Here is a 26,578-nt window from a genome sequence, read left to right on the forward strand (position 1 = left end):
GCACGGCATATCCACATCAGTGCAAGGCCTGCAGGCACTGTATGTGTGTACATAGCTTCCAATGCATCTCTCCCAAAGCTCCATAACTGTCTGCTGCTGCTTATTTACTATATACCTAGTTGCAGTTTGAATTTGTTTTTTCTTTTTTCCAAAAATTCACCCCCCCCCAAAAAAAAAAATACAGTCTGTTATGTCAGACTGAGGCCTGGTGCATCTGTTTAAAAATCATAGTTTGTCAGGCATATGTAGCATAGTTGTGTGTGCTAGCCTTGTTCTACTATTTATTTATTTATTTTATAAATTCACCCAGAACCCCCCCCAAAAAAAAATTAATACAGTCTGTTACGTCAGGCTGAGAGCTGGTGTTTCATTTTTGGAAAAATCGTATTTCCGAAGGCATACGTAGCATAGTTCTGTGTGCTAGCCTTGGTCAAATTTTGTCTGTTTACATTCACCAAAAAGCAAAAAATGCATTAATACAGTCTGTTAAGTCAGACTGAGTCCTGGTGTATCTGTTTTTGAAAAATCAAGTTTCCGCAGTAGCATAGTTCTGTGTGGTAGCCTTGTGCCACTCTTTTTTGTTGTTGTTTTAAATTCACCAAAAAACAAAAAAGGACTCATATCTGCATGCTCCAAGTTTGGGCAATTTAGGCCGGTTTTACATTGTCTGTTACTCTACTTATATACAGCACTATTTTGCATAAAAAAAATACAGGCCACATATTTGGCAGTGTTGTATTTCCGTGACAGGCCTCATATATCTGCGTGCTCCAAGCTTGGGCATTTTAAGCCATTAGTCCAGTTTTTTCCTGTCTGTGACTCTACTTATATACAGCACTATTTTGTATTTAAAAAAATACAGGCCACATATTTGGCAGTGTGGTATTTCTGTGACAGGCCTCATATATTGGCGTGCTCTAAGTTTGGGCATTTTAAGGCTACTTTCACACTTGCGTCATTTGGCCTCCGTCACAATGAGTCGTTTTGGGAAAAAAAACGCATCCTGCAAATGTGAAGCAGGATCCAATTTTTTCCCATAGACTTGCCGTATTGCCGACGGATCGCGACGTATGGCCATACATCGCGTCCATCGTGCACTGGATGCGTCCTGTTTTGGCTGACCGTCGTCACAAAAAAACGTTCAAGGGAATGTTTTTTTGTACGTCGGGTCCTGCATTTCCTACCGCGCATGTGCGGCCAGAACTCCGCCCCCTCCTCCCCGGGACTTTAGAATGGGCAGCGGATGCGTTGAAAAACTGCATCCGCTGCCCACGTTGTGCCAAATTTTCACAACGTCCGTCGGTACGTCGTGCCTAAGGCTACTTTCACACTTGCGTTGTTTGGCCTCTGTCGCAATGTGTCGTTTTGGGAAAAAAACGCATCCTGCAAATGTGCCCGCAGGATGCGTTTTTTTCCCATAGACTTGTATTGCCAACGGATCACGACGTATGGCCATACGTCGTGTCCATCGTGCACTGTATGCATCGTGTTTTGGCGGACCGTCGTCACGAAAAAACGTTCAAGGAAAGTTTTTTCGTACATCGGGTCCTGCATTTCCTACCGTGCATGCGCGGCCGGAACTCCGCCCCCTCCTCCCCGGGACTTTAGAATGGGCAGCGGATGCATTGAAAAACTGCATCCGCTGCCCACATTGTGCCGAATTTTCACAACGTCCGTCGGTACGTCGCGCCGACGCTTAGCGACGGCCCTGTACCGACGGAAGTGTAAAAGAAGCCTAAGCCATTAGTCCAGTTGTTCCTGTCTGTGACACTACTTGTATACAGCACTATTTTGCATTAAAAAAATACAGGCCACATATTTGGCAGTGTGGTATTTATGTGACAGGCCTCATATATCTGAGTGCTCCAATTTTGGGCATCTTAAGCCATTAGTCCAGTTTTTTCCTGTCTGTGACTCTACTTATATACAGCACTATTTTGCATTTAAAAAAAATACAGGCCACATATTTGGCAGAGTGGTAATTCTGTGACAGGCCTCATATATCTGCGTGCTCCAAGTTTGGGAATTTTAGGCCGGTTTTCCACTGTTTTAGTGTCTGATTTTCTACCTACATACACTATTTTGCCTAAAAAAAAATACAGGCCACATATTTGGCAGTGTTGTATTTCCGTGACAGGCCTCATATATCAGCGTGCTCCAAGTTTGGGCAATTTTAAGCCATTAGTCCAGTTTTTTCCTGTCTGTGACTCTACTCATATACAGCACTATTTTGCATTTAAAAAAATACAGGCCACATATTTGGCAGTGTTGTATATCCTTGACAGGCCTCATATATCTGCGTGCTCCAAGTTTGAGGAATTTTAGGCCGGTTTTCCACTGTTTTTGCTGTCTGTTACTCTACTTATATACATTACTATTTTGCATTTTAAAAAATTCTACAAAAACCCCCAAAACATTTAAGACAGTCTGTTATGTTAGACAGAGGCCTGTTGTATCTGTGGAAAAATCGTAGCTTGACAGGCATAAGTTTCATAGTTCTGTCTGCTAGCCTTGTTCTTTTTTTTTTTTTTTTTTTAATTATACAAAACCCTAAAAAAAGTTAATACAGTCTGTTATGTCAGGCTGAGTTCTGTTGTATCTGGTTTAGAAAAATCATATTTCAGCAGGCATTCGTAGCATAGTTCTGTGTGCTAACCTTGTGCCACTCTTTTTTGGGGGGTTTTAAATTCACCAAAAAGACCAAAAAAATTGAATACAGTCTGTTATGTCAGGCTGAGGCCTGGTGTTTGTGAAATCGTAGCTTTGCAGGCATACTGATCAGATATCATTTAGCTCCAAATAAATACATTTGTGTTGAGATTTTGAAATAGTGCAGTAATCCACTTAAAATGGGCAAGGCAAGGGGAAAGGGACGGGGAAGAGGACATGATGCTGATGGTGCATGCAGAGGACGATGCCGTGGCCAAGGTGAAAGTGGGCCACAACAAAGATCCACATCTTCTCGCTCGAACTTCCTGTCCCAGTTTCTAGGGGACTGCAGCACACCACTATTGAAGCCAGAGCAGTGTGAAACGGTTGTTGGTTGGATAGCAGAGAATGCTTCCAGTCACTTAGCCACCACCACCACCACCATGTCTTCCACATGGTCAAGTCTGAGTAGCCGTGAGTGTGGCCCGGATATTCCACACCCTGATCCTCCTTCCTCCCACCTTGTCGAGTGCCCTGAGACAACTGATCCCACACTTGGACACTCTGAAGGGCTGTTCAGTTTTCCATTTCAAGATTCTGGACTCTCGGCTGGTCAACTTGAAGTGGGGACAGATGAGATCGCATGTTGAGCTGCCAAAAGCTTTGACCAGCCTCGGTCACATGAAGGCAATGGTGGGAAAGTGTCACAAGAGGTGGACGATGATGAGACACAATTGCCAGAAAGTCAGGAGGAGGAGTAGGGTGTGGATGTGGAAGACGAGGTGGTGGATGACATAGTGACTGACCCAACCTGGCAGGAGGACATGCATAGCGAGGACAGCAGCACACATTGGGAAGGAGGCATATCTCCCCAACAGGCAGGAAGAAGCAGTGTGGTGGCCACAGACTGAAAGCGTGCATCCATTTCCTGTACTGCCAACATGAGTGAAGTTGCCATTCCAACTGTTAGATCTTCCAGAGTCTGGTTATTTTTTAAAGACTACCGATAACCCCAAAAAGGCCATTTGCAGCACCTGTCATGCCCGCATCAGCAGGGGTAGAAAAACAACCAGCCTGACCACCACCAGCATGGTCAGACACATAGCAGCAAAGCACCCGACTTTGTGGGCTGAACCCCAGTCTCCAGGAACACTGTCTGCAGGTGACACCACTGCTTACTTCCACTGTTTTGCGTAGAAGCCAATCCCCAGTTCACCGTGCATGTCAAGATGCCTCTAGCCCTGCACCTGTTGTTGCCCACAGTCAAGCATCACCATCATCAAGCTCGTCCACGTCCTTGTCCCAGCACAGCCTTCAGTTGTCTATACCCCAGTCTTTGGAACGCAAGCGGAAATACCCAGCCAACACCCCACAGGCCACAGTCCTAAATTGTAACATTTCACTTCTGCTTGTGCTCGAAATGTTGCCTTTTAGGCTCGTTGAGACAGAAGCTTTCCACAACCTGATGGCGGCGGTCGTTCCATGGTACTCTGTCCCCAGTCGCCACTATTTCTTCCGTTGTGCCATACCGGCATTACACCAGCATGTGTCCCACAACATTGCTGTTACAGGGATCTTATAAACGCCTCTTCATTACTAACTTCTGGGTTTGATGTCACCTGTCAATACAAAGGTGACATCAACGCCCCCAACTATTAGCCCACTTGCCACCGCTACAGGGCCAGTGGGAAGAGCGAAACGAGGCCATATCCAAGACCCATTCCTAGGCTATTAAGATCAGCCCACAGCTGTCTGCATAGCGTTTGCTGGTTATTAATTCTAGGGGGACCCTACATCATTTTTTTGGGGGTGTCCACCTTTTTATTAACCAGAAAAGGCCAAGTATACAGCTGTGAGCTGATATTAATACCCTGCATGGGTATTACCCCCTTCCCAGGCTATAAACATCTGCCCCCAGCCCTCTGCTTTCCCTCTGCTGGTTAAGAAAATTAGGCCATTTTTTTTTCAGAAAAATAATCTTTTAATAATTAAATACATGTACATCTATCTATTTTATGTGTATCTACTGTATGTAATCCATGTATTCTCTCTTTATCTGTATGTAATCTATCTATTCTCTCGGTAGGGTTATGCTGTGAGTTTACTGTAGTGCTGATTTTACGGCCTTTTATCTATCTATCTGTCTATCTATCTATCTATCTATCAATCATCTACTTTAACATATTTTAATGGCAACGCAATTATTTTCCTGTTCTTTTATTGAATTTTACTGTTTCCAATTTAAAAATAAAATGCTTGTGTTTCCCATCACAAATCCAAATGTGCTTATTCGTGCTGAATTGGCGATTGTTTTCCAAACATATTAATTTATCTCTAGTGATAACCCCAGTATTATACTCCCTGACCCTACAGACATGTTTCCTCCAGTTCATCCTGTGAGAGAGAAAGGCAGAGAAACAGACAGAGAGTTACCTCCTCTATATAAGCCCCACGCTCCTCTCAGTAACATCACTCTTGTTTAAAGTCTAGACCTCTATACAAACAAAGCTGCAAAAGTTAAAGGTCCACCCCTCCCAAAGTCATGTCCTCCTCTGCTTAGTTCTCCTGTGGTTTCTTTCTACATGTTTATAATTCAGTTCTATTGTAACTCATTTCTCCTCCAGAGGACTCACACTGTAGTTATCACAGCAGTGCTGATTCCGGGAAAATCACAGACCAAATTAATAGTTGTGGTGACCAGTTGATGGGAGCCTAAAATTGGGTGACTGCCATTAAATCCAGAAGATTTGGCAAGTGTGCAGCGAGCAATCACATGACTCTCTGCATCTCATCCTTTTGCCATCTCAGATTGGAGCCCCGTCCTCCCTTCCCCTGGATGTGTTTGTACTGTATATGTCAGGCGGGCGCAGTACAAACTTCATTGAAGTAAAAAAGATCATGGTATATGTTTGCAGGGCTGATCATACATTTCATATAATAAATAAATGATTTTTATAGTTTCACCCCATCAATGTTGACAATAATATAAAACTAATGGGATTTTTTTTTCCTTTCCTTCTTAGAGTGTGCAGCCAGATCCAGCATCACCAGTTCATGTAAGTTGGAGACTGTAGAGAAATTGTATTTTGTCACGTAAACTACATCTTCAGTTACTATATCTTTATATGATCTTGTTAAATGGCTTGTCCAATAATGAACAATCACTTTAAATAAAAAGTAAATAAAATTTCCGCAAATTAAAGTTTAAATCTTTTCTATAACATGCACAAATGCCATTTTTAGGAAATATAGCTAATATAAGTGATTTACACAAAAAAGCCTACCTATAAATATTTGTTTTCTTAAGGGTATGTGCACACGTTGCGGATTAGATGCTGCGGATCAGCAGCAGTTTTCCGTGCATTTTACAGTAGCATGTAAACCTATGGAAAACCAAATCCGCAGTGCACATGCTGCGGAAAATTCCGTGCGGAAACGCTGCGGTTTATTTTTTGCAGCATGTCAATTCTTTGTGCAGATTCCGTAGCATTTTACACCTATTCCTTTATAGGAATCCACAGGTGTAAAAACGCAGGCAAATTCTGCACAAAATCCGAGGTAAATCCGCAGGTAATCTGTGCAGAAAAATCCACAGCCAAATCCGCAACGTGTACACATACCCTTAAAGTCCATAAAAAGTTGGAGTGCACAATTTAACCATCAAGTAAAGTTTTTTGTTGCTTCTTTTTATGTCCATATTTTTTTTCTTGTTACAAATATTAATGACTATTTAAACAAAGTAGAGTTTTTTCAGTGCATTAAGGCTGGCCCAAATATTTAAGTGTTGTGAATTCTGTTCTCGAACTCCCTCCGGTGGTTATGAATGGTACTTCGGTGAGTTCTGTCCATGGACTCCCTCTGGTGGCTGTGAGTGGAGCTGCTGGTTCTGAGGTTCTGTCCTCAGCTGACCTCGTTTAGTCCTAGGCTGGCTGCTCTATTTAACTCCACTTAGATCGTTACTTGATGCCAGCTGTCAATGTCCTAGTACTGGTTCAGTTTGCTCTTGGATCTTTCAGATGACCTGTCTACTCCAGCAAAAGCTAAGTCCCTGCTAGCTTATTTGTTTACCACTGTTTTCTTTTCCAGCTTGCTATCATGATTCTGCCTGGCTAGCTGGAAGCTCTGGGATGCAGAGTGGCACCTCCACGCCGTGAGTCGGTGTGGGGTCTCTTTTGCACACTCTGCGTGGTTTTTTGGTAGTTTTTTATGCTGACCGCAAAGATACCTTTTCTATCCTCAAGTCTGTTTAGTTAAGTCTGGCCTCCTTTGCTGAAATCTATTTTTATTCCTGTGTTTGTGACTTCCATCTTAACTCACAGTCAATACGTGTGGGGGGCTGCCTATTTCTTTGGGGAATTTCTCTGAGGCAAGTTAGGCCTTATTTTCTATCTTTAGGGGTAGTTAGCTCTTAGGCTGTGAAGAGGCGTCTAGGCAGAGTCAGGTACGCTCCACAGCTATTTCTAGTTGTTGTGATAGGTTTAGGGGTTGCTGTCAGCAAAGCTCCCACTTCCCAGAGCTTGTCCTGTATTACTAGTTTGCTCATCAGGTCATTCCTAGTGCTCCTAACCACCAGGTCATCATAACATTTAAGTACATATTCCCACTTTGTTTTCCCACTATCCCTCCATCTCTTTTTTGATTGACAGCTCTGGCATCATAGAGCAGAGATAGATGGAAATCAAGCAGTTGAGAAGGTGTATATAAATGATTGTCAACACCATGAAGCACTGAGCGCCTGTACTTGGTTTCAGCAGTCATTCTTTGCTGACAGTCCCTTTAATGTGAAAGTGATAGTCTGTTACTTTTATATTAACGGCCTATGCTTAGAATAGATCATAAATATCAGACCAGTGGGGGAGTGTCACCTGGGTACCCCGCAGTTGGATGTGATCAGTTGAAGAGCAGAACAGTATAGCTCTCTCAACTGTACATATAGTGTCCACAGCCGCACGCAAACACATACACCTCCATTAGAAAGAATAAACATGGGTCTGCAGTACCCTGATATGGCCACTATACAGTGGACGGAGCTATGCTGTTCCATCTTGGAACTGATCACATCCTGCCAGGCACCCGGAACAGCTGGTTGTGGGGTGTCGATCTTATTATACATTATTTAAAATGGAGAGGAGAATACTGGAGAAAGTTGCAAATAAGTTAAAGGTTATTCTCATGTTAAATCTTCAGACGCGCATCACTCTGCAGCTTCCTAATTGTGCCAGAGTGCCAGTGCACTCTTGAAGATTGAAAGTTTGGAACAGCACCATGGTAAGACTGCTGGTCCGACCTGAGCGATCACCGATGCAGCAAGCAAAGGCAACTTTGCCTTAGCAGCATTAGAGAGGCACGGGGCCACTAAAGCTTGCTAGATTATGTGCGGCGGTCAGCTTTAAAGGGAACCTGTCACCCCGTTTTTTGAAGATGAGCTAAAAAAAAGCGTTAAATAGGGGCAGAGCTGGGCGTTACATTAGTGTCTTTTGTGTGCCTTTATTACCCACCTATGCTGCTGAAATACCTTTGTAAAGTCGCCGTTTTCTGCTGTCACTCATGCTGGTCTGGTCCTATGGGCGTGGTGACACCGGTGGGCGTGGCCATTTTCCTGAAGCCCCGGGCAGCCGAGCGCTCCATCTGCGCATGCGCGGCCACAGGAAAGATGGCCGCGCCCACCGGTAAACGGCTGAATAGCGCAGATCGCGCTCTTTTTCATCTCCTGGGCAGTGGATATTCTCTGTTGGACATGCGCACACCACTACGCCACCAACGGAATGATGAGCCTGATCTGGGGGAGAAACAGCGCTGTCACCACACCCATAGGACCAGACCAGCGTGAGTGACAGCAGAAAATGGCGACTTTACAAAGGTATTTCAGCAGCATAGGTGGGTAATAAAGGCACACAAAAGACACTAATGTAACGCCCAGCTCTGCCCCTATTTAACGCTATTTTTAGCTCATCTTCAAAAAACGGGGTGACAGGTTCCCTTTAAATCAGCATTTACAATCTCTATTTTAAGAGCTCAAGCAATGCACAAACTAAAAGTTTATATAGAGAAAAGAAGTATAAAGAGCACATAAATATAGAAATGATTTTAACCCCTTAGTGACCACCAATACGTCTTTTTACTGACATGTGATATAAGAGACAAGCCTCCCCCTACATGTGATAATCCTGAAGCTATAACTGACATCTTCCTGTATCAGCCACAGTCGTTTAACCTCTTAAATACGGGATTTGGATGTTTCGCCCCAGCAATTCTCCCTCAGCAGTTCGCCCTCAGCAGTTCGCCCCCAGCAGTTCGCCCCTGGGTACATTTCGCCCCCAGCAGTTCGCCCCTGGGTACATTTTGCCCCCGCACACTTCACCCCCAGCAGTTCACCCCCAGCAGTTCACCCCTGGGTACATTTCGCCCCCGCACGTTTCACCCCCAGCAGTTCTCCCCCAGCAGTTCTTCCCTGGGTACATTATGCCCCTGCACATTTCACCCCCAGTAGTTCACCCATTTCACCCCAGGCAGTTCCCTGCACATTTCACCCCCGCACATTTTGCTCCCAGCAGTTCACCCCCGGATGCTTGTACCCTTGTGGTTCATGAATTCCAGTCCGTCATCAATGTTTCGCCCCCGCACATTTCGCCCCCAGCAGTTCACCCATTTCGCCCCCAGCAGTTCGCCCCCGGATGTTTGTACCCTTGTGGTTCATGAATTCCTGTCCATCATCAATGTTTCACCCCCAGCAGTTTGCCCCCAGCAGTTCGCCCCTAATTGTTTCTCCTACAGCATTTGGTCCCTGGATGTGTCTCCATCTGATGTCTTGCTCCAAACTGTCATGATCTCTGCAGGCAGAGATCATAGCAAGCCTATAGAGGGACAAGCTCTCGGAAGATGGAACTATACTGACCATGAACTAAGCCTGCCGCGCAACTAGAAATAGCCAGGTAGCATTTCCTATTTATCGCTAGATGCCCAGCTCTGGCCTAAGACCTAAATAGCTAGCAGAGGGAAATATAAGACCTGGCTCACCTCTAGAGAAATATTCCAAAGAAGACAGTAGCCCCCCACATATAATGACGGTGAGTTCAGATGAAACAACAAACGCAGCAGGAAAATAGTCTTAGCAAATTTGAGGTCCGCTTACTAGATAGCAGAAGACAGATAGTATACTTTCATGGTCAGCAGAAAAACACTAACAAAACACCATCCAGAGATTACCTTAAACTCTGGCATTAACTCATTACGCCAGAGTAGCAATCCCTGATCAACGAGAGCTTTCCAGACACAGTAACAAAACTTCAGCTGTGAACTGGAACAAATAGGCAAAACAAAACATGGACAAAAGTCCAACTTATCTAGTAGTTGTCTAGAAGCAGGAACAAGCACTGAGAGGCATCAGATAACATTGTTGACCGGCAAGAAACCACCAGAGAAATGAGCTTAAATAGCGACACCCACTACTGATGGAACCAGGTGAAACAGGAAAGAGGATGACAAGTCCAATTCCACAAGCGGCCACCGGGGCAGCCCAGAATCCAAATTCACAACAGTACCCCCCCCTCAAGGAGGGGGCACCGAACCCTCACCAGATCCACCAGGGCGACCAGGATGAGCCCTATGGAAGGCACGAACAAGATCAAGATCCACCACCTGATGCCTAGCCCCCTCGAGCCAATGGCGCCACTCCTCAAACGCCCACTTCATGGCCAAAAGCTCCCGATTCCCAACATCATAATTCCGCTCTGCGGGCGAAAATTTGCGAGAAAAGAAGGCACAAGGCCTAATGACGGAGCAGTCGGAACCTTTCTGCGACAACACTGCCCCAGCTCCGATCTCCGAAGCGTCAACCTCAACCTGAAAAGGCAGATTCACATCAGGCTGACGCAACACAGGGGCAGAGGCAAAACGGCGCTTAAGCTCCTGAAAGGCCTCTACAGCATGAGGGGACCAATTAGCAACATCAGCGCCTTGTCTGGTCAAATCAGTCAGTGGTTTAACGACATCCGAAAAACCAGCAATAAATCGGCGGTAAAAGTTGGCAAAGCCCAAAAATCTCTGAAGACCCTTAAGAGAGGAGGGCTGAGTCCAGTCACAAATAGCTTGTACCTTGACGGGATCCATCTCAATGGAAGAGGGAGAAAAAATATACCCCAAAAAGGAAATTTTCTGGACCCCAAAAACGCACTTAGACCCCTTCACACATAAAGAATTAGACCGCAGAACCTGAAAAACTCTCCTGACCTGCTGGACATGAGAGTCCCAGTCATCAGAAAAAATCAGAATATCATCCAGATATATTATCATAAATTTATCCAGAAAATCGCGGAAAATATCATGCATAAAAGACTGGAAAACTGAAGGGGCATTAGAAAGACCAAAAGGCATGACCAAATACTCAAAGTGGCCCTCGGGCGTATTAAATGCGGTCTTCCACTCATCCCCCTGCCTGATCCGCACCAAATTATACGCCCCACGAAGATCAATTTTAGAGAACCACTTAGCACCCTCTATACGAGCAAACAAATCAGTAAGCAATGGCAATGGGTATTGATACTTAACAGTGATCTTATTCAGAAGCCGATAATCAATACATGGTCTCAAAGAGCCGTCTTTTTTTGAGACAAAGAAAAACCCAGCTCCCAAGGGAGAAGAAGATGGACGAATATGTCCCTTTTCCAAAGACTCCTTTATATATTCCCGCATAGCAGCATGTTCCGGCACAGACAAATTAAACAAACGACCCTTTGGATATTTACAACCCGGTATCAAATCTATGGCACAATCGCACTCACGGTGCGGAGGTAACGACCCAAGCTTGGGTTCGTCAAAGACGTCTTGATAATCAGAGAGGAACTCAGGGACTTCAGAGGGAATGGACGACGAAATAGAAACCAAAGGTACGTCCCCATGAATACCCTTACATCCCCAGCTCAACACAGACATTGCTCTCCAGTCCAAGACTGGGTTGTGAGACTGCAACCATGGCAATCCCAGTACCAAATCGTCATGTAAATTATACAGCACCAGGAAACGAATGATCTCCTGGTGATCCGGATTGATACGCATGGTTACTTGTGTCCAGTATTGTGGTTTATTATTAGCCAATGGGGTGGAGTCAATCCCCTTCAGAGGAATAAGAGTCTCCAAAGGCTCTAAATCAAAACCACAACGATTGGCAAAGGACCAATCCATAAGACTCAGAGCGGCGCCAGAGTCAACATAGGCGTCCGTGGCAATGGATGACAAAGAGCAAATCAGGGTTACAGACAAAATAAACTTAGACTGAATGGTGCCAATGGAAACAGACTTATCAAGCTTCTTTGTACGCCTAGAGCATGCTGATATAACATGAGTAGAATCCCCACAATAGAAACACAATCCATTCTTCCGTCTAAAATTCTGTCGCTCGCTCCTGGACAGAATTCTATCACACTGCATACTTTCTGGCGTCTTTTCCATAGACACCGCCAGATGGTGCACCGGTTTGCGCTCCCGCAGACGCCTATCAATCTGAATAGCCATTGTCATGGACTCATTCAGACCTGCAGGCAAAGGGAACCCCACCATAACATCCTTAACGGCATCAGAGAGACCTTCTCTGAAAGTTGCCGCCAAGGCGCACTCATTCCACTGAGTAAGCACAGACCATTTACGGAATTTTTGGCAGAAAACTTCAGCTTCGTCTTGCCCCTGAGATAGTGCCATCAAAGTTTTTTCTGCCTGAAGTTCCAAATGAGGTTCCTCATAAAGCAAGCCCAAGGCCAGAAAAAACGCATCTACATCGCGTAACGCAGGATCCCCTGCTGGCAATGAGAAGGCCCAATCTTGAGGGTCACCCCTGAGCAAGGAAATCACAATCCTAACCTGCTGAGCAGGGTCTCCAGCTGAACGAGACTTCAGGGACAAATAAAGCTTACAATTATTTCGGAAATTCTGGAAGCTAGCTCTGTTCCCTGTAAAGAACTCCGGCAAAGGAATTCTCGGCTCAGATACCGGAGCATGTACCACAAAATCTTGTAAATTTTGTACTTTCGTGATGAGATTATTCAAACCCACAGTTACACTCTGGAGATCCATTATTGTCAGGTGCACACAGAGCATACAGAGATTAGGAGGAGAGAGAGAAAAAAGACTGCAGCAAGGCAGACTGAAGGAAAAAAAAAAAAAAAAAAAAAAAAATTCCAGCAGACTTCTTATAACTCTCCTTTCTCAACCTGGGTCTTTAACACTTTATTGGCCGGTCAAACTGTCATGATCTCTGCAGGCAGAGATCATAGCAAGCCTATAGAGGGACAAGCTCTCGGAAGATGGAACTATACTGACCATGAACTAAGCCTGCCGCGCAACTAGAAATAGCCAGGTAGCATTTCCTATTTATCGCTAGATGCCCAGCTCTGGCCTAAGACCTAAATAGCTAGCAGAGGGAAATATAAGACCTGGCTCACCTCTAGAGAAATATTCCAAAGAAGACAGTAGCCCCCCACATATAATGACGGTGAGTTCAGATGAAACAACAAACGCAGCAGGAAAATAGTCTTAGCAAATTTGAGGTCCGCTTACTAGATAGCAGAAGACAGATAGTATACTTTCATGGTCAGCAGAAAAACACTAACAAAACACCATCCAGAGATTACCTTAAACTCTGGCATTAACTCATTACGCCAGAGTAGCAATCCCTGATCAACGAGAGCTTTCCAGACACAGTAACAAAACTTCAGCTGTGAACTGGAACAAATAGGCAAAACAAAACATGGACAAAAGTCCAACTTATCTAGTAGTTGTCTAGAAGCAGGAACAAGCACTGAGAGGCATCAGATAACATTGTTGACCGGCAAGAAACCACCAGAGAAATGAGCTTAAATAGCGACACCCACTACTGATGGAACCAGGTGAAACAGGAAAGAGGATGACAAGTCCAATTCCACAAGCGGCCACCGGGGGAGCCCAGAATCCAAATTCACAACACCAAACATTTTGACCCCAGATGTTTCACCCTCAACTTTTGGGATCAACATGCAGGGAACAAAACATCTAGGGCTGAACATACCTGGGGGTAAAATATACAGGACCCCAATTGCTGGGGATTCCTGTGGCTGCCATTTCAGCAGCTCACTCAGTGTCTCTTTTAGCTGGCCTTAAAGGAGTATTATCACCCTAGAACAAAAAAAACCTGACATACTTACCTGTCACAGCTGCAGCTCCTTGGGTCACGGACTGCAGTCTAGTGGTTCCCCATGATGTCTTCTCCTGCTTCTGGCTGTCTTTTCATCTTGCCTGGATCACTGATCCATGAAGCATGATGAATGCCGTGGGAGTGAGGCCGAATGTCTCCAGGCCGCTCACTGACATGACGTCACTCCTGCCCCATTCATCAGTCAATCCAGAGGGCAGGATGCCTCTCCTATCATCAAGGCACTGCTGCGCAGGCAGAAGAAGAGGACGCAGGGAAGAAGGAGAGGACTCGTGGTGGCCTGCGGATCCAGCATGGCGATCGCCAGCCTACACAGCCAGGAGATCAGGCAAAGATGAGAAGAAGACCTCTAGGTAAGTACTAGGAGGAGAAGATCGGCAACATGCTTACCGCAACATGATTGCTGAAAGCATGTTGCCTTATTTTGCTGTGTGGCATGAGAATACCCCTTTAATGCAGGCTATGTATGGCTATGTATGGAAGCAGGGGGATTGTTGACTGACTACAGGGTTAATTATTAACTGAGATATTGGCTTTGCTGAACTAAGGTGGTGGTTAACCAGCTTCTACAGAACCTCTATCAGGTCTTCAGAAGGGGGGTTTTGGGACTAGCCCTCACAGAACACTGCCAGTATACGAAAGAATGGAGCAGCAGATAAAAGTGGTAATCTCACCTCAGGATCCCTTTTTCTATAGATGCCCATTCCTCATATTAGGCCAAGAATAGGGTCCAGTTGTATTCTGCATTGAACCAGCTGTTTATCAGCAACTTGTCAATGACAATGACAAGTGAGTGGAAGCTGCAGCCATAGCTCTCCATGGTTTCAGTGAGATCCAGGGAAGATATGACAGCACCTGGTAAAGAGCTGATCCACCGTGACATGCCTTATACAGGGGCATGCACTGCTCTGTGCAGAGATAAAATGCATGTTCTGGACGGGACTCGGTTGTGTGCATCAGGTCTTTCAGTAACAAATGACCCTTTGGGGACAACCATTAAATTGGTGTGGCCCTTGGTGAATATGAGTTTGACACCCCTGATCTAAGACAAGTGACCATCATTTTACTGTCATGTACTAGTGGTGTTACACTTAATGGCTTCTTTTTGTCATCCATTACATATCATACTGTATCTAGTGATGAGCAAGCCCAATCTGGAAAGCTCAGGGTTCGTATCGAACATTGCCTGATCGGGTTCAACCACACCGACCCCAAACAGGCAATGTTCAGAGTTTGCTCATCAGAAAATAAAAATCACTTCTCTCCCCTTTGCTGAGGTCCCGACCTGTGTGGAGAGTCTTCTTTTATTATTTGAGAGACACCGCACACTCTAGTGGTTAATTGTGCAAAATAGTGTGAGTTTATTCAACATAACTCAATATAAGTAACACATGGGAGCAATTTCTACAAACATAAGGAAAGGTGATCAAATCTAGTAACAGAACATGACGTTTCGACTCTCCCGAGTCTTAATCATACCATCGCTTGGTATGTAGATAAGAATGCCTAAATGAAGAATGCCTAAATGCCTTAATTCCCAAGGAGGGGATAGTACGTCATAGGCGATCAGCCGCGCTCACGGGGGGAGCGTGGCCGATCGCTGCCGTGTGTCAGCTGATTATTTACAGCTGACATCCGGCACTATGTGCCAGGTGCGGTCACGAACCGCTCCCAGCCCATTAACCCCCGAACACTGTGATCAAACATGATCGCGGCGTTTTGGCGGCATAGGGAAGTATCATGTTGTTCAGAGGGTCTCCTACGTCCTCCTCCTTGCAGGCCCCGGATCCAAAATGGCCGAGAGGTGGCTTGCAATCGCCTGCTCAGAGAAGGCATCGGCAAGCCTGGAGCACTGCCTGACACAGGGCTTTGAAAAGTGTCAGATCAGCGATCTGACACTATACTGTGATGTCCCACACTGGGACAAAGTAAAACAAAAAAAAAAATGTACGTGTGTAAAAAAAAAAAAAAATCTAAATAATGAAAAAAAGGATATTGTCCCAAAAAATACATTTCTTTATCTAAATAATAATAAAAAAAATAAAAGTACACATATTTAGTATCGCCGCGTCCGTAACGACCCGACCTATAAAACTGTCTCACTAGTTAACCCCTTCAGTGAACACCGTAAAAAAAACCCAACGCTTTATTATCATACCTCCAAACAAAAAGTGGAATAACACGCGATCAAAAAGATGGATATAAATAACCATGGTACCACTGAAAACGTCATCTTGTCCCGCAAAAAATGAGTCACATGCAGGATCATCAGCGAAAAAATAAAAAAGTTATAGTCATAGAATAAAACGATGCAAAAATAATTATTTTTTCTATAAAATAGTTTTTATCGTATAAAAGCGCCAAAACATAAAAAAGATATAAATGAGGTATTGCTGTAATCATACTGACCCAAAGAATAAAACTGCTTTATCAATTTTATCAAATGTGGAACAGTATAAACGCCCCCCCCCAAAAAAAAAAAGAAATTCACAAATAGCTGGTTTTTGGTCATTCTTCCTCATATAAATCGGAATAAAAAGCGATCAAAAAATGTCATGTGTCCAAAAATGGTACCAATAAAAACGTCAACTCGTCCTGCAAAAAACAAGACCTCACATGACTCTGTGGGCCAAAATATGGAAAAATTATAGCTCTCAAAATGTGGAGACGCAAAAACATTTTTGCAATAAAAAGCGTCTTTTAGTTTGTGACAACTGCCAATCATAAAAATCAGTTAAAAAACCCGCTATAAAAGTAAATCAACCCCCCCCCTTCATCACCCTCTTAGGGAAAAATAATAAAATAAAAAAAATGTTTTTATTTCCATCTTCCCGTTAGGGTTAGGGTTAGGGCTAAAGTTAGGGTTATGGTTGGGGCTAAAGTTAGGGTTAGGGTTGGGGCTAAAGTTAGGCTTAGGGCTACAGTTAGGGTTGGGGCTACAGTTAGGGTTAGGGCTAAAGTTAGGGTTAGGGTTAAAGTTAGGGTTGGGGCTAAAGTTAGGGTTAGGGTTGGAGCTAAAGTTAGGGTTGGGGCTAAAGTTAGGGTTAGGGTTGGGACTAAAGTTAGGGTTAGTGTTGGGTCTAACATTAGGGATAGGGCTACAGTTAGGGTTGGGGCTACAGTTAGGGTTAGGGCTAAAGTTAGGGTTAGGGTTAAAGTTAGGGTTGGGGCTAAAGTTAGGGTTAGGGTTGGAGCTAAAGTTAGGGTTGGGGCTAAAGTTAGGGTTAGGGTTGGGACTAAAGTTAGGGTTAGTGTTGGGTCTAACATTAGGGATAGGGCTACAGTTAGGGTTGGGGCTACAGTTAGGGTTGGGGCTACAGTTAGGGTTGGGTCTAATGTTAGGGTTAGGGTTGGGGCTAAAGTTAGGGTTGGGGCTAAAGTTAGGGTTTGGATTACATTTACGGTTGGGATTAGGGTTAGGGGTGTGTCAGGGTTAGGGCTGTTAGGGTTATGGTTGGGTTTAGGGTTAGGGGTGTGTTGGAGTTATGGGTGTGGTTAGGGTTGGGATTAGGATTAGGCGTGTGTTGGAGTTAGGGGTGTGTTTGGGATTAGGGTTAGGGGCATGTTCAGGTTATGGGTGTGGTTAGAGTTATGGTTAGGGTTGGGATTAGCGTTAGGGGTGTGTTTTTGTTAGGGTTTCAGTAAGAATTGGGGGGTTTCCACTGTTTAGGCACATCAGGGGCTCTCCAAACGCGACATGGCATCCGATCTCAATTGCAGCCAATTCTGCGTTGAAAAAGTTAAACAGTGCTCCTTCCCTTCCGAGCTCTCCCGTGCGCCAAAACAGGGGTATGGGGTATCAGTGTACTCAGGACAAATTGGACAACAACTCATGGGGGCCAATTTCTCTGGTTATCCTTGGGAAAATAAAAATTTGGGGGCTAAAAAATCATTTTTGTGGGAAAATTTTTATTTTTTATTTTCATGGCTCTGCTTTATAAACTGTAGTGAAACACTTGGGGGTTCAAAGTTCTCACAGCACATCTAGATAAGTTCCTAGGGTGGTCTAGTTTCCAATATGGGGAGTTTCTACTGTTTAGGTACATCAGGAGCTCTGCAAACGCAACATGATGCCTGCAGACCAATCCATCTAAGTCTGCATTTCAAACGGCGCTCCTTTCCTTCCGAGCTCTGCCATGCGCTCAAACGGTGGTTCCCCCCTACATATGGGCTATCAGCGTTCTCAGGACAAATTGGACAACAACTTTTGGTGTCCAATTTCTTCTTTTACCCTTGGGAAAATACAAAACTGGGGGTTAAAAATAATTTTTCTGGAAAAGAAAAACTCGGCCAGAACAACGAGCCCAATATAAGTCTATGGGAGACCCGAGTATTTTTACCATGATCCCCCCTCGGGGGTCCATTTAAGGTCTAAAAACATCTGAAAATGATGGAAACACTGCTTACATGACACAGGTATATCATGGGGATCACTCCTGGAAGCATTCCTGACTGCTAGTTCACAGCTTTAAGCAATTTTTTCCCGTGATTCATGCCATTTTTCCCGGGGCCACAAAAAACACATTAAAATGAAACCAAAATGGGTTTTGCTTGGAAATATGTCAAGGTTCATCCTTTGCAGGTTCATGACTTTCCTGTAAGGCCAAATATTTAACCCCGGGCTGAAAATTTCCTCCCCCACTTAGGCTTAGTTCAGATTCAGCGTTTTTGAAGCGTTTTTCAACTTTAACATTGCTTTCAACCACTACAAATGCATTCACTGGGAAATGTCATTGTAACATTTAACAACCCTAGCTGGCCATGTGGTGTGTGATACATAAGCAGACCCATCTTGTTTCCTTTATGAAGGAGCCATTCTTAAAGTCACAGAGCCTATTTTTACTGGTGCATCAGGCGGCATTAATCTTCTTAAAGGGCCATTATGAAACAGTGGGTCTCCTAAGCTGTTGTAGCCTATCCCGTGAGTAGATGGGCTGCCAAGAATTACGACGCACCACAATACCCCTGTCATAAGATGTCCAGGGGGGACTCCTGAAAAAGTGTTGCATTGAATTCAAGGCCTGCCCTGCTACCAATTCATATGCACCTCAATAAGCCTTTGAACCCACATACTGCATGGGCCCATGAAAATCCACTTCACAATATGCATGTTGTACTCCCTTACTCCTTTGTTTTACACATTTGCAGCAAGGCCATCCCTGCTGCATAGTCAGTCATATGCACCCCATTAGGCCTTGGAACCCACATACTGGATGGGCTCATGAAAATCCACTTCACAATATGCATTTTGTACTACCGTACTCCTTTGTTTTACACATTGGCAGCAAGGCCAGCCCTGCTGCATAGTCAGTCATATGCACCCTATTACACCTTGGAACCCACATACTAGATGGGCCCGGGAAAATCCACTTCACAATATGCATTTTGTACTCCCGTACTCCTTTGCTTTACATATTGGCAGCAAGGCCAGCCCTGCTGCATAGTCATATGTACCCCATTAAGCCTTGGAACCCACATACTGGATGGGCTCAGGAAAATCCACATCACAAGATGCATTTTGTACTCCCGTACTCCTTTGTTTTACACATTGGCAGCAAGGCCAGCCCTGCTGCATAGTCATGTGCATCCCATTACGCCTTGGAACTCACATACTGGATGGGCCCAGGAAAATCCACTTCACAATATGCATTTTGTACTCCCATACTCCTTTGTTTTACACATTGGCAGCAAGGCATATGCACCCCATTACGCCTTGGAACCCACATACTGGATGGGCCCAGGAAAATTCACGACACAAGATGCATTTTGTACTCCCGTACTCCTTTGTTTTACACATTGGCAGCAAGGCCAGCCCTGCTGCATAGTCAGTCATATGCACCCCATTACGCCTTTGAACTCACATACTGGATGGGCCCATGAAAATCCACTCGTATTTTTTAATGGTATGATGGTTCCCTCTTTGCAGAATTATTTACAGGAGAATTTGGCAATTTTATTTGCCATGTTTTTAACAGTAAGGTTCAGATACGGCTTTAAAAAAGGCTAATACTTGCAATACAACACAATTTTACTGCAAACTACAAAATTCAAGGAATAGTATGATTGAATAGTGTGAGTGCGTACACTTTTGTATATGTTAACATACAAAGGTTAATAAGTACATATAAGGATTACATAAATATAGTGATTACGTATATATGAAGATTAGCTACATACAGTATACTTAGATCATCACCAAGAGGCTTTTAGACATCATCCATCTAGAATATCAGAGAAGCAACACCAAGACAGAGAACCCCTAGGAGATTACCTACACTGCATGGGCGTCCCCAATTACGCAGGTATCATCACACTGTGCATATACAGGTACCCCAGTTTTGGCATCAGTCTTAGTCATGTTTCTCTGGTCTTATATAGTGATTTACACTATGTAGTAACTCTAGTTTCACCCAGACCTTCAAGTGGCCACTTTTCAAGGTTGGATGAATCTGAGATATCATGGACTCATCAGATGAGAGGCCATAAACCCCTAGAAAATAAAAGCCACAAGGATTAAGATCAAACCACGACAGGCATAGTTTCAGTAAACCTTAATGTTTTACAATGACAAACAGCCCCCTTGCCCAAAATGCACCGTACAGAGCACACTCACCCTGGTGATCTAGTGGCAGTTAAAGGACACATTGCAGGAGACCCAATGTAATGTCATGCCCAATTCCCCAATGTGGTGTACTTTTTAAAAAAAATGAAAGAGTGCCATCACAACCCCCTTGCCCATAATTCACCAGCCTATAACACTACAGAGCACTTTCACCCTGGTCATCTAGTGGTTCTGGGTGATGAGGATGAGGATAAGGAGGAGGATTAGAGCACTGTCCAGAGATAAGGAAAATGGAAAATCTAAGAATAAATGGTAATAATAGACGTACATCTCTTTTTTATTACATTTTACCCTGTGGGAGTAATATTTGTTTTGGTTTCCAATTAGTTATGGGCATCAAATTTACACCCTTGCAAAAAAAAAAATTGACTTTGGCATCACGGGATCCATTCACTTTGGTGCTCTACAGGTTGTGGATGATGAGGATGAGGATAAGAAGGAGGATTACAACAAACAGACCAAATCTGGAAGGGTATACCCATGTGTGTTTGTGAAGAGGTGCATGAGAATACACCTCCCCAAAACAGAGAATGTATTTGCGGTTATGTTTCACTGTTTTCACTTGGTGGTGTACAGAAGTCTTTCCCAATCCAGCCCTTGTTCATTTTTATAAGAGTCAGCCTGTCAGCATTTTCAGTTGACAGGTGGATGCGCTTATCTGTTATAATTCCACCAGCGGCACTAAAAATCCTCTTTGACAGAATGCTAGCAACAGGGCAGGCCAGAACCTCCAAGGCATAGAGAGCCAGTTCATCCCACGTGTTCAGCTTGGATACCCAATAATTAAAAGGCACAGGGGAATCATGGAGGACGTTTGTACGACCTGCAAGGTACTCCCTCACCATCTTCTCAAACATTGCACTTCTTGTGACAGCATCCTTTGCCTCTGTGCTGTCATGATGGGAGGATCTGAGAAAACTGACCCAGAACTTTGCCATTGTTCCCCTGCATGAGCTGGATTGTACTTCTGTCTCTCTCACTTGGACTCCTTGGTTGTACAACAAACTCTGACGTCTGCTGCCAGCATTCTCACATGGGAATTTTCTAAGTAATTCCTCTACAAGGGCCCTCTGTTACTGCAACATCTTAATACACCTCTCTGCCTCTGGCAGAAGAGATTGAAAGTACTCCTTGTAGCGTGGGTCTAGAAGTGTCACCAACCAGTAATGAGTGTCACCCAAATTTTTTATAATGTGAAGGTCACGTGAAACGCAGCGCAACATAAAGTCAGCCATGCGTGCCAGACTGCTAACAGGCAAGACTTCCGTGTCCTCACCAACAGGACGACTGACCATGCTGTCCTCCTCCTCCTCATCATCCTCCTCCCTGTCCTCAGGCCATCCCCGCTGAACAGACGGTATAACAGCTGTGTTTGTAGTAAGGTCTATAACGCATGAAAGTAGCTCCTGTTCTTCCTCCACCTCCTCATTGACTACCAATCCACAATGAGATAACATGAGGCTCCATGTCCTCGTGCTCTGCCTGCAATGTATCCTCTTTAATTGTGAGCAGAGAGGTTTTCAGAATGCTGAGAACTGGGATGGTGACACTAATTATGGCGTCATCGCCGCTCACCATCTTGGTGCAGTCCTCAAAGTTTTGGAGGATGGTACATATGTCTGATATCCATGTCTATATAAAGAAAACACCGTGTGCACTGCTATTATTGGTGCAGAGACTAGGTACCCAAATCCTTCTATGAACAGAAAAAGAAGTCTCGCACTCAACTTAAGTATATTTGTGGATTTATTTGGTGCTGAGGTAGCACTGGAGAAACGTTTCAGCCTCAATTAGGCTTTCATCAGTCACGTGCTGTGTCTTTAGCGCTGCTTGAACATTAGTGATGGTCAGGACACAAGTCGTGTGTGATGCACTAGGTGGTCACTTTGTGGACACGTACACAAATAATAAGGATCGGGTACTGAGTAGATAGAGGTCACTCAAATGGGCTGGCCCGGGTATATGGTGGTCCGTACAAAGGTGGCCAAATAAGGTATCCTGTGGCTGGAGTGGAGCCGTTGTGGAGTGGATGTGATCCTACCAGACGCGGTGGACACCGCGTCTGGTAGGATCACATCCACTCCACAACGGCTCCACTCCAGCCACAGGATACCTTATTTGGCCACCTTTGTACGGACCACCATATACCCGGGCCAGCCCATTTGAGTGACCTCTATCTACTCAGTACCCGATCCTTATTATTTGTGTACGTGTCCACAAAGTGACCACCTAGTGCATCACACACGACTTGTGTCCTGACCATCACTAATGTTCAAGCAGCGCTAAAGACACAGCACGTGACTGATGAAAGCCTAATTGAGGCTGAAACGTTTCTCCAGTGCTACCTCAGCACCAAATAAATCCACAAATATACTTAAGTTGAGTGCGAGACTTCTTTTTCTGATATCCATGTCCACTCCTGAAGTCTTATTTGTGGAGTCTGAACTGAATATTGTAGGCCTTGTTGATGTTGGTAGTCACCAACTGCCCTCGTCTGCTCACAAAGCCTTTCCAACATAAGCAGCGTTGAGTTCCAGTGCATGGGGACATCACACACCAGCCGGTGAGCTGGAAGCTGCAAACACTGCTGAAGCACGGCAAGGGCGGCTGAAGCTGTAGCTGATTTTCTAAAATGGGCAGACAGATGGTGTACTTTCACTAGCAGATCCGGCAACTTCGGGTAGCTTTTGAGAAAAAGTTGAACCACGACGTTAAGCACATGGGCCAGGTACGTGTGTGAGCTCACCTTGCCTCAGAGCCACCACCAGGTTGCGGCCATTGTCACACACGACCATGCATGGCTGTAGGTCAGCAGTGTCATCCAAATATCTGACTGATCTTTCAGCGCTGTCCACAACTCTTCAGCATTGTGCTGTTTGTCACCTAAGCAGATTAGCCTCAGCTTGGCTGAGGCAGTGCTGCAGTGCTTCCAGCTCCTGACTGATGTGTTCATTTCAGAGACGGAGGCTGAAAAGAAGGAGGAGGAGATGCAGGAGCTGTAGACTGTAGAGGCAACCCTGATTGACATAGGGCCCGCAATCCTCACCGTGGGGAAGATGTGTTCCATCCCAAGGTCTGACTGGGTCCCGGCTTCCACTATGTTAACCCAGTGTGCCGTCGGTGAGATGTACCATCCCTGCCCATAAGAACTTGTCCACGTGTCCGTGGTTAGGTGGACTTTCCCAGTAACAGCATTGTTGAGGGCACGGGTAATGTTGTGGGACACATGCTGGTGTAATGCCGATACGGCACACCGGGAGAAATAGTGGCAACTGGGGACCGAGTACCTTGGGACAGCCGCTGCCATCATGTTGCGGAAAACTTCCATCTCAACGAGCCTTAAAGACAACATGTGGGGTGTTGACTGGGTATTTCTGCTAGCGTTCCAATGACTGGGGTATAGACAACTGAAGGCTGTGCTGGGACAAGAATGTGTATGGGATTTATGATGGTGATGCTTGACTGTGGGCAACAATAGGTGCAGGGCCAGAGGCATCTTCACATACACGGTGCACTGGGGATTGGCTTATATGCAAAACAGTGGAAGAAGCAGTGGTGTCACCTGCAGACAGTGTTTATGGAGCCTGGGGTTCGGCCCTCATAGTTGGGTGCTTTGCTGCCATGTGCCTGATCATGCTGGTGGTGGTGAGGCTCATAGTTTTGCTACCTCTGCTGATGCAGGCATGGCAGGTGCTGCAAATGGCCTGTTTGGGGTTAACAGCTGAGTCTTTAAAAAATAGCTAGACTCGGGAAGATCGAACATTTGAAATGGCAACTTCCATCATGTTGGTGTCACGGGGAACGGATGCACGCCTTCTGTCTGTGGCCACCACACTGCTTCTTTCTGCCTGTTGGGGTGATATGCCTCCTTTCCCATGTGTGCTGCTGCATGTCCTCCTGCCAGGTTGGGTCAGTCACTATGTTATCCACCACCTCATCTTCCACATCCGCACTCTTCACTTCATCCTGACTTTCTGGCAATTGTGTCTCTTCATCGTCCACTTCTTGTGACACTTTACACCATCGCCTTCCTGTAACCGTGACTGTTCAAATCTTTAGGTATCGCTACATGCAATCTCATCTGGCCCCACTTCAAGTTGAGTGGCCGAGAGTCCGGAATCTTTAAAGGTAAAATGGAACAGCTCTTCGGAGTGTCCAAGTGTGGGATCAGTTTTCTCAGGGCACTCGGCATGGTGGGAGGAAGGAGGATCAGGGTGAGTAATATCCGTGGTAGCTTAGTGACTGGAAGCATTATCCGCTATCCAACCAACAACCATTTCACACTGCTCTGGCTTCAATAGTGGTGTGCTGCGGTCCCCTAGAAACTGGGACAGGAAGGTCGAGCTCGAAGATGTGGGTCTTTGCTTTAGCCCACTTTCAGCTTGGCCACGGCCTCATCCTCTGCATGCACCATCAGCATCACGTCCACTTCACTGTCCCTTGCCTTGCCCATTTTAAATGGACTACTGAAATATTTGAAAAGCTCAATACAAAAGGAATTATTAGGAGAAAATTTATATGTGATCAGTATGTCTGCAAAGTGAAGATTTTTCCATCACAGATACACCAGGCGTCTGACAGAGATAACAGACTGTATAAATGTTTTTGTATGTTGTTTGGTAATTTTGGAAAACAATAAATACTGAGTATAACAGGGCTAGCAGACAGAACTATGTGTCAGGACTCTGAACATTTTTTACCTTTTGTGCATTACTGCCCTTTTCCAAGATGGCATCTTTGGTCTCATGTGCACTGTGTCTTCCTGCTATAAAACTCCACCCCAGCCTTCAGTCTGTGCTAGAGTATTCTGCCTTGCATCCAGCTCCTGACCTCTGATTACTCCCTGGCTATACACCTGCTCCTGTGAACCTGTGTGGTGATCCTGCTACTCTGCTCTGAGTTCCTGCTGCATACACAAGTTTCCAGTAATCCTCCTTCATCTGCTGTTCGTGTTTACTTCCATCTGCATTTGCTGGACATGTAAGCTGTTTCTGCTTTGCAATAACCTGAGACTATTAAACAGGCCTCCCTGGTTGAGCTAAGATATGATTTGAACTGCCTAATAAGCATATCTATCTGTGCCTGGACTAAGACAAGGATTTATTTGTGTCAAGTATCCTCAAGAATAACTGTGCTTCATAGACTTTCTGCTTGATTGCATTTTCCTCTGAAGTTTCCTATAGACTGCTAAGCTGCGTTTATTATTTGCACCAAGTGTTGTGGACTTGAGTTTCTCTCTGCACCTGTTTGAATCACTGTGTGATAATATAGACTTTACCACTTATAAAACTGTGTCCTGTAGTTGTGTTGTTTCACGCAAAGAGTCTCCTGAGTTATCCCCTATAATTATTACAGGATACTCTAGCCTAAAAAAAAAAAAGGAGACTGCTGGAACAATGACTGCAGAAAGCAAATTAGAGCAAGTGTTTTCCATAATTAGATCACTGCAGAAAGATGTGGAAGGTCTGCAAAAGAAGTTTGGAAGCTTTGAACACAATCAACAAGTGTTTGGACAAACTTTGCAGGACTTGAGCAACCGCATGGCAGCCCAGGAAAACAAACTTGCTGGCATAGAGTCCCAGTATGGAAGGGGCTTTTCAGGACATAAGCACGCAAATAGCTTCACAAGTGACTTTACCCTCTGGGCAACCGCCACCAGCTGGCCCACCTAAGTTGCCCCCATTCAGATTTAATGGTGATCGCGACAAATTTCGTGGCTTTGTGAATCAATGTATGCTATATTTTGATGTGCATGCTGACGATTTTCCTACTGATAGATCCAAAGTATTGTGTGTAATAATGCTACTGACCTCTTGAGCGCTCGCCTGGGTGAATCCAATGATTGAGTCTCGTGACCCAAGGTTAAATGACTTGGATGATTTCTTGGCCACTATGGCATTAATGTTTGATGACCCTAATCGCCGTGCAACTGCTGAATCTGCTTTGTTGTCTTTACGCCAGGCTAAAAGTTCTGTTATTGAGTATGCCACTGAATTCAGGAGATTGGCGTTAGATACCAATTGGGACAGTTATGCACAATTGCCTATTTTTAAAAGGGGTCTGTCTAGTATTGTAAAAGATGAACTATCCCGCTCTGAGTCACCACAAGAGCTAGAGACATTTATACA

At 44.8% G+C, this 26,578-nt stretch overlaps 1 protein-coding gene across 2 annotated transcripts in view; it reads left to right on the forward strand.

Moving 5' to 3' along the window:
• The window catches only part of LOC143804781 (pecanex-like protein 2), a 1,087,275-nt gene that overhangs the window by 429,047 nt on the left and 631,650 nt on the right, over window positions 1-26,578 (forward strand). For both annotated transcript variants that reach the window (XM_077283212.1, XM_077283213.1), the window contains exon 11: window positions 5,673-5,705. In XM_077283212.1, coding sequence (XP_077139327.1) covers window positions 5,673-5,705 — 33 coding nt within the window. The remainder of the gene's footprint in view (window positions 1-5,672; window positions 5,706-26,578) is intronic.

This window comes from Ranitomeya variabilis, chromosome 2, assembly GCF_051348905.1.
Source record: "Ranitomeya variabilis isolate aRanVar5 chromosome 2, aRanVar5.hap1, whole genome shotgun sequence".
NCBI lineage: Eukaryota > Metazoa > Chordata > Amphibia > Anura > Dendrobatidae > Ranitomeya > Ranitomeya variabilis.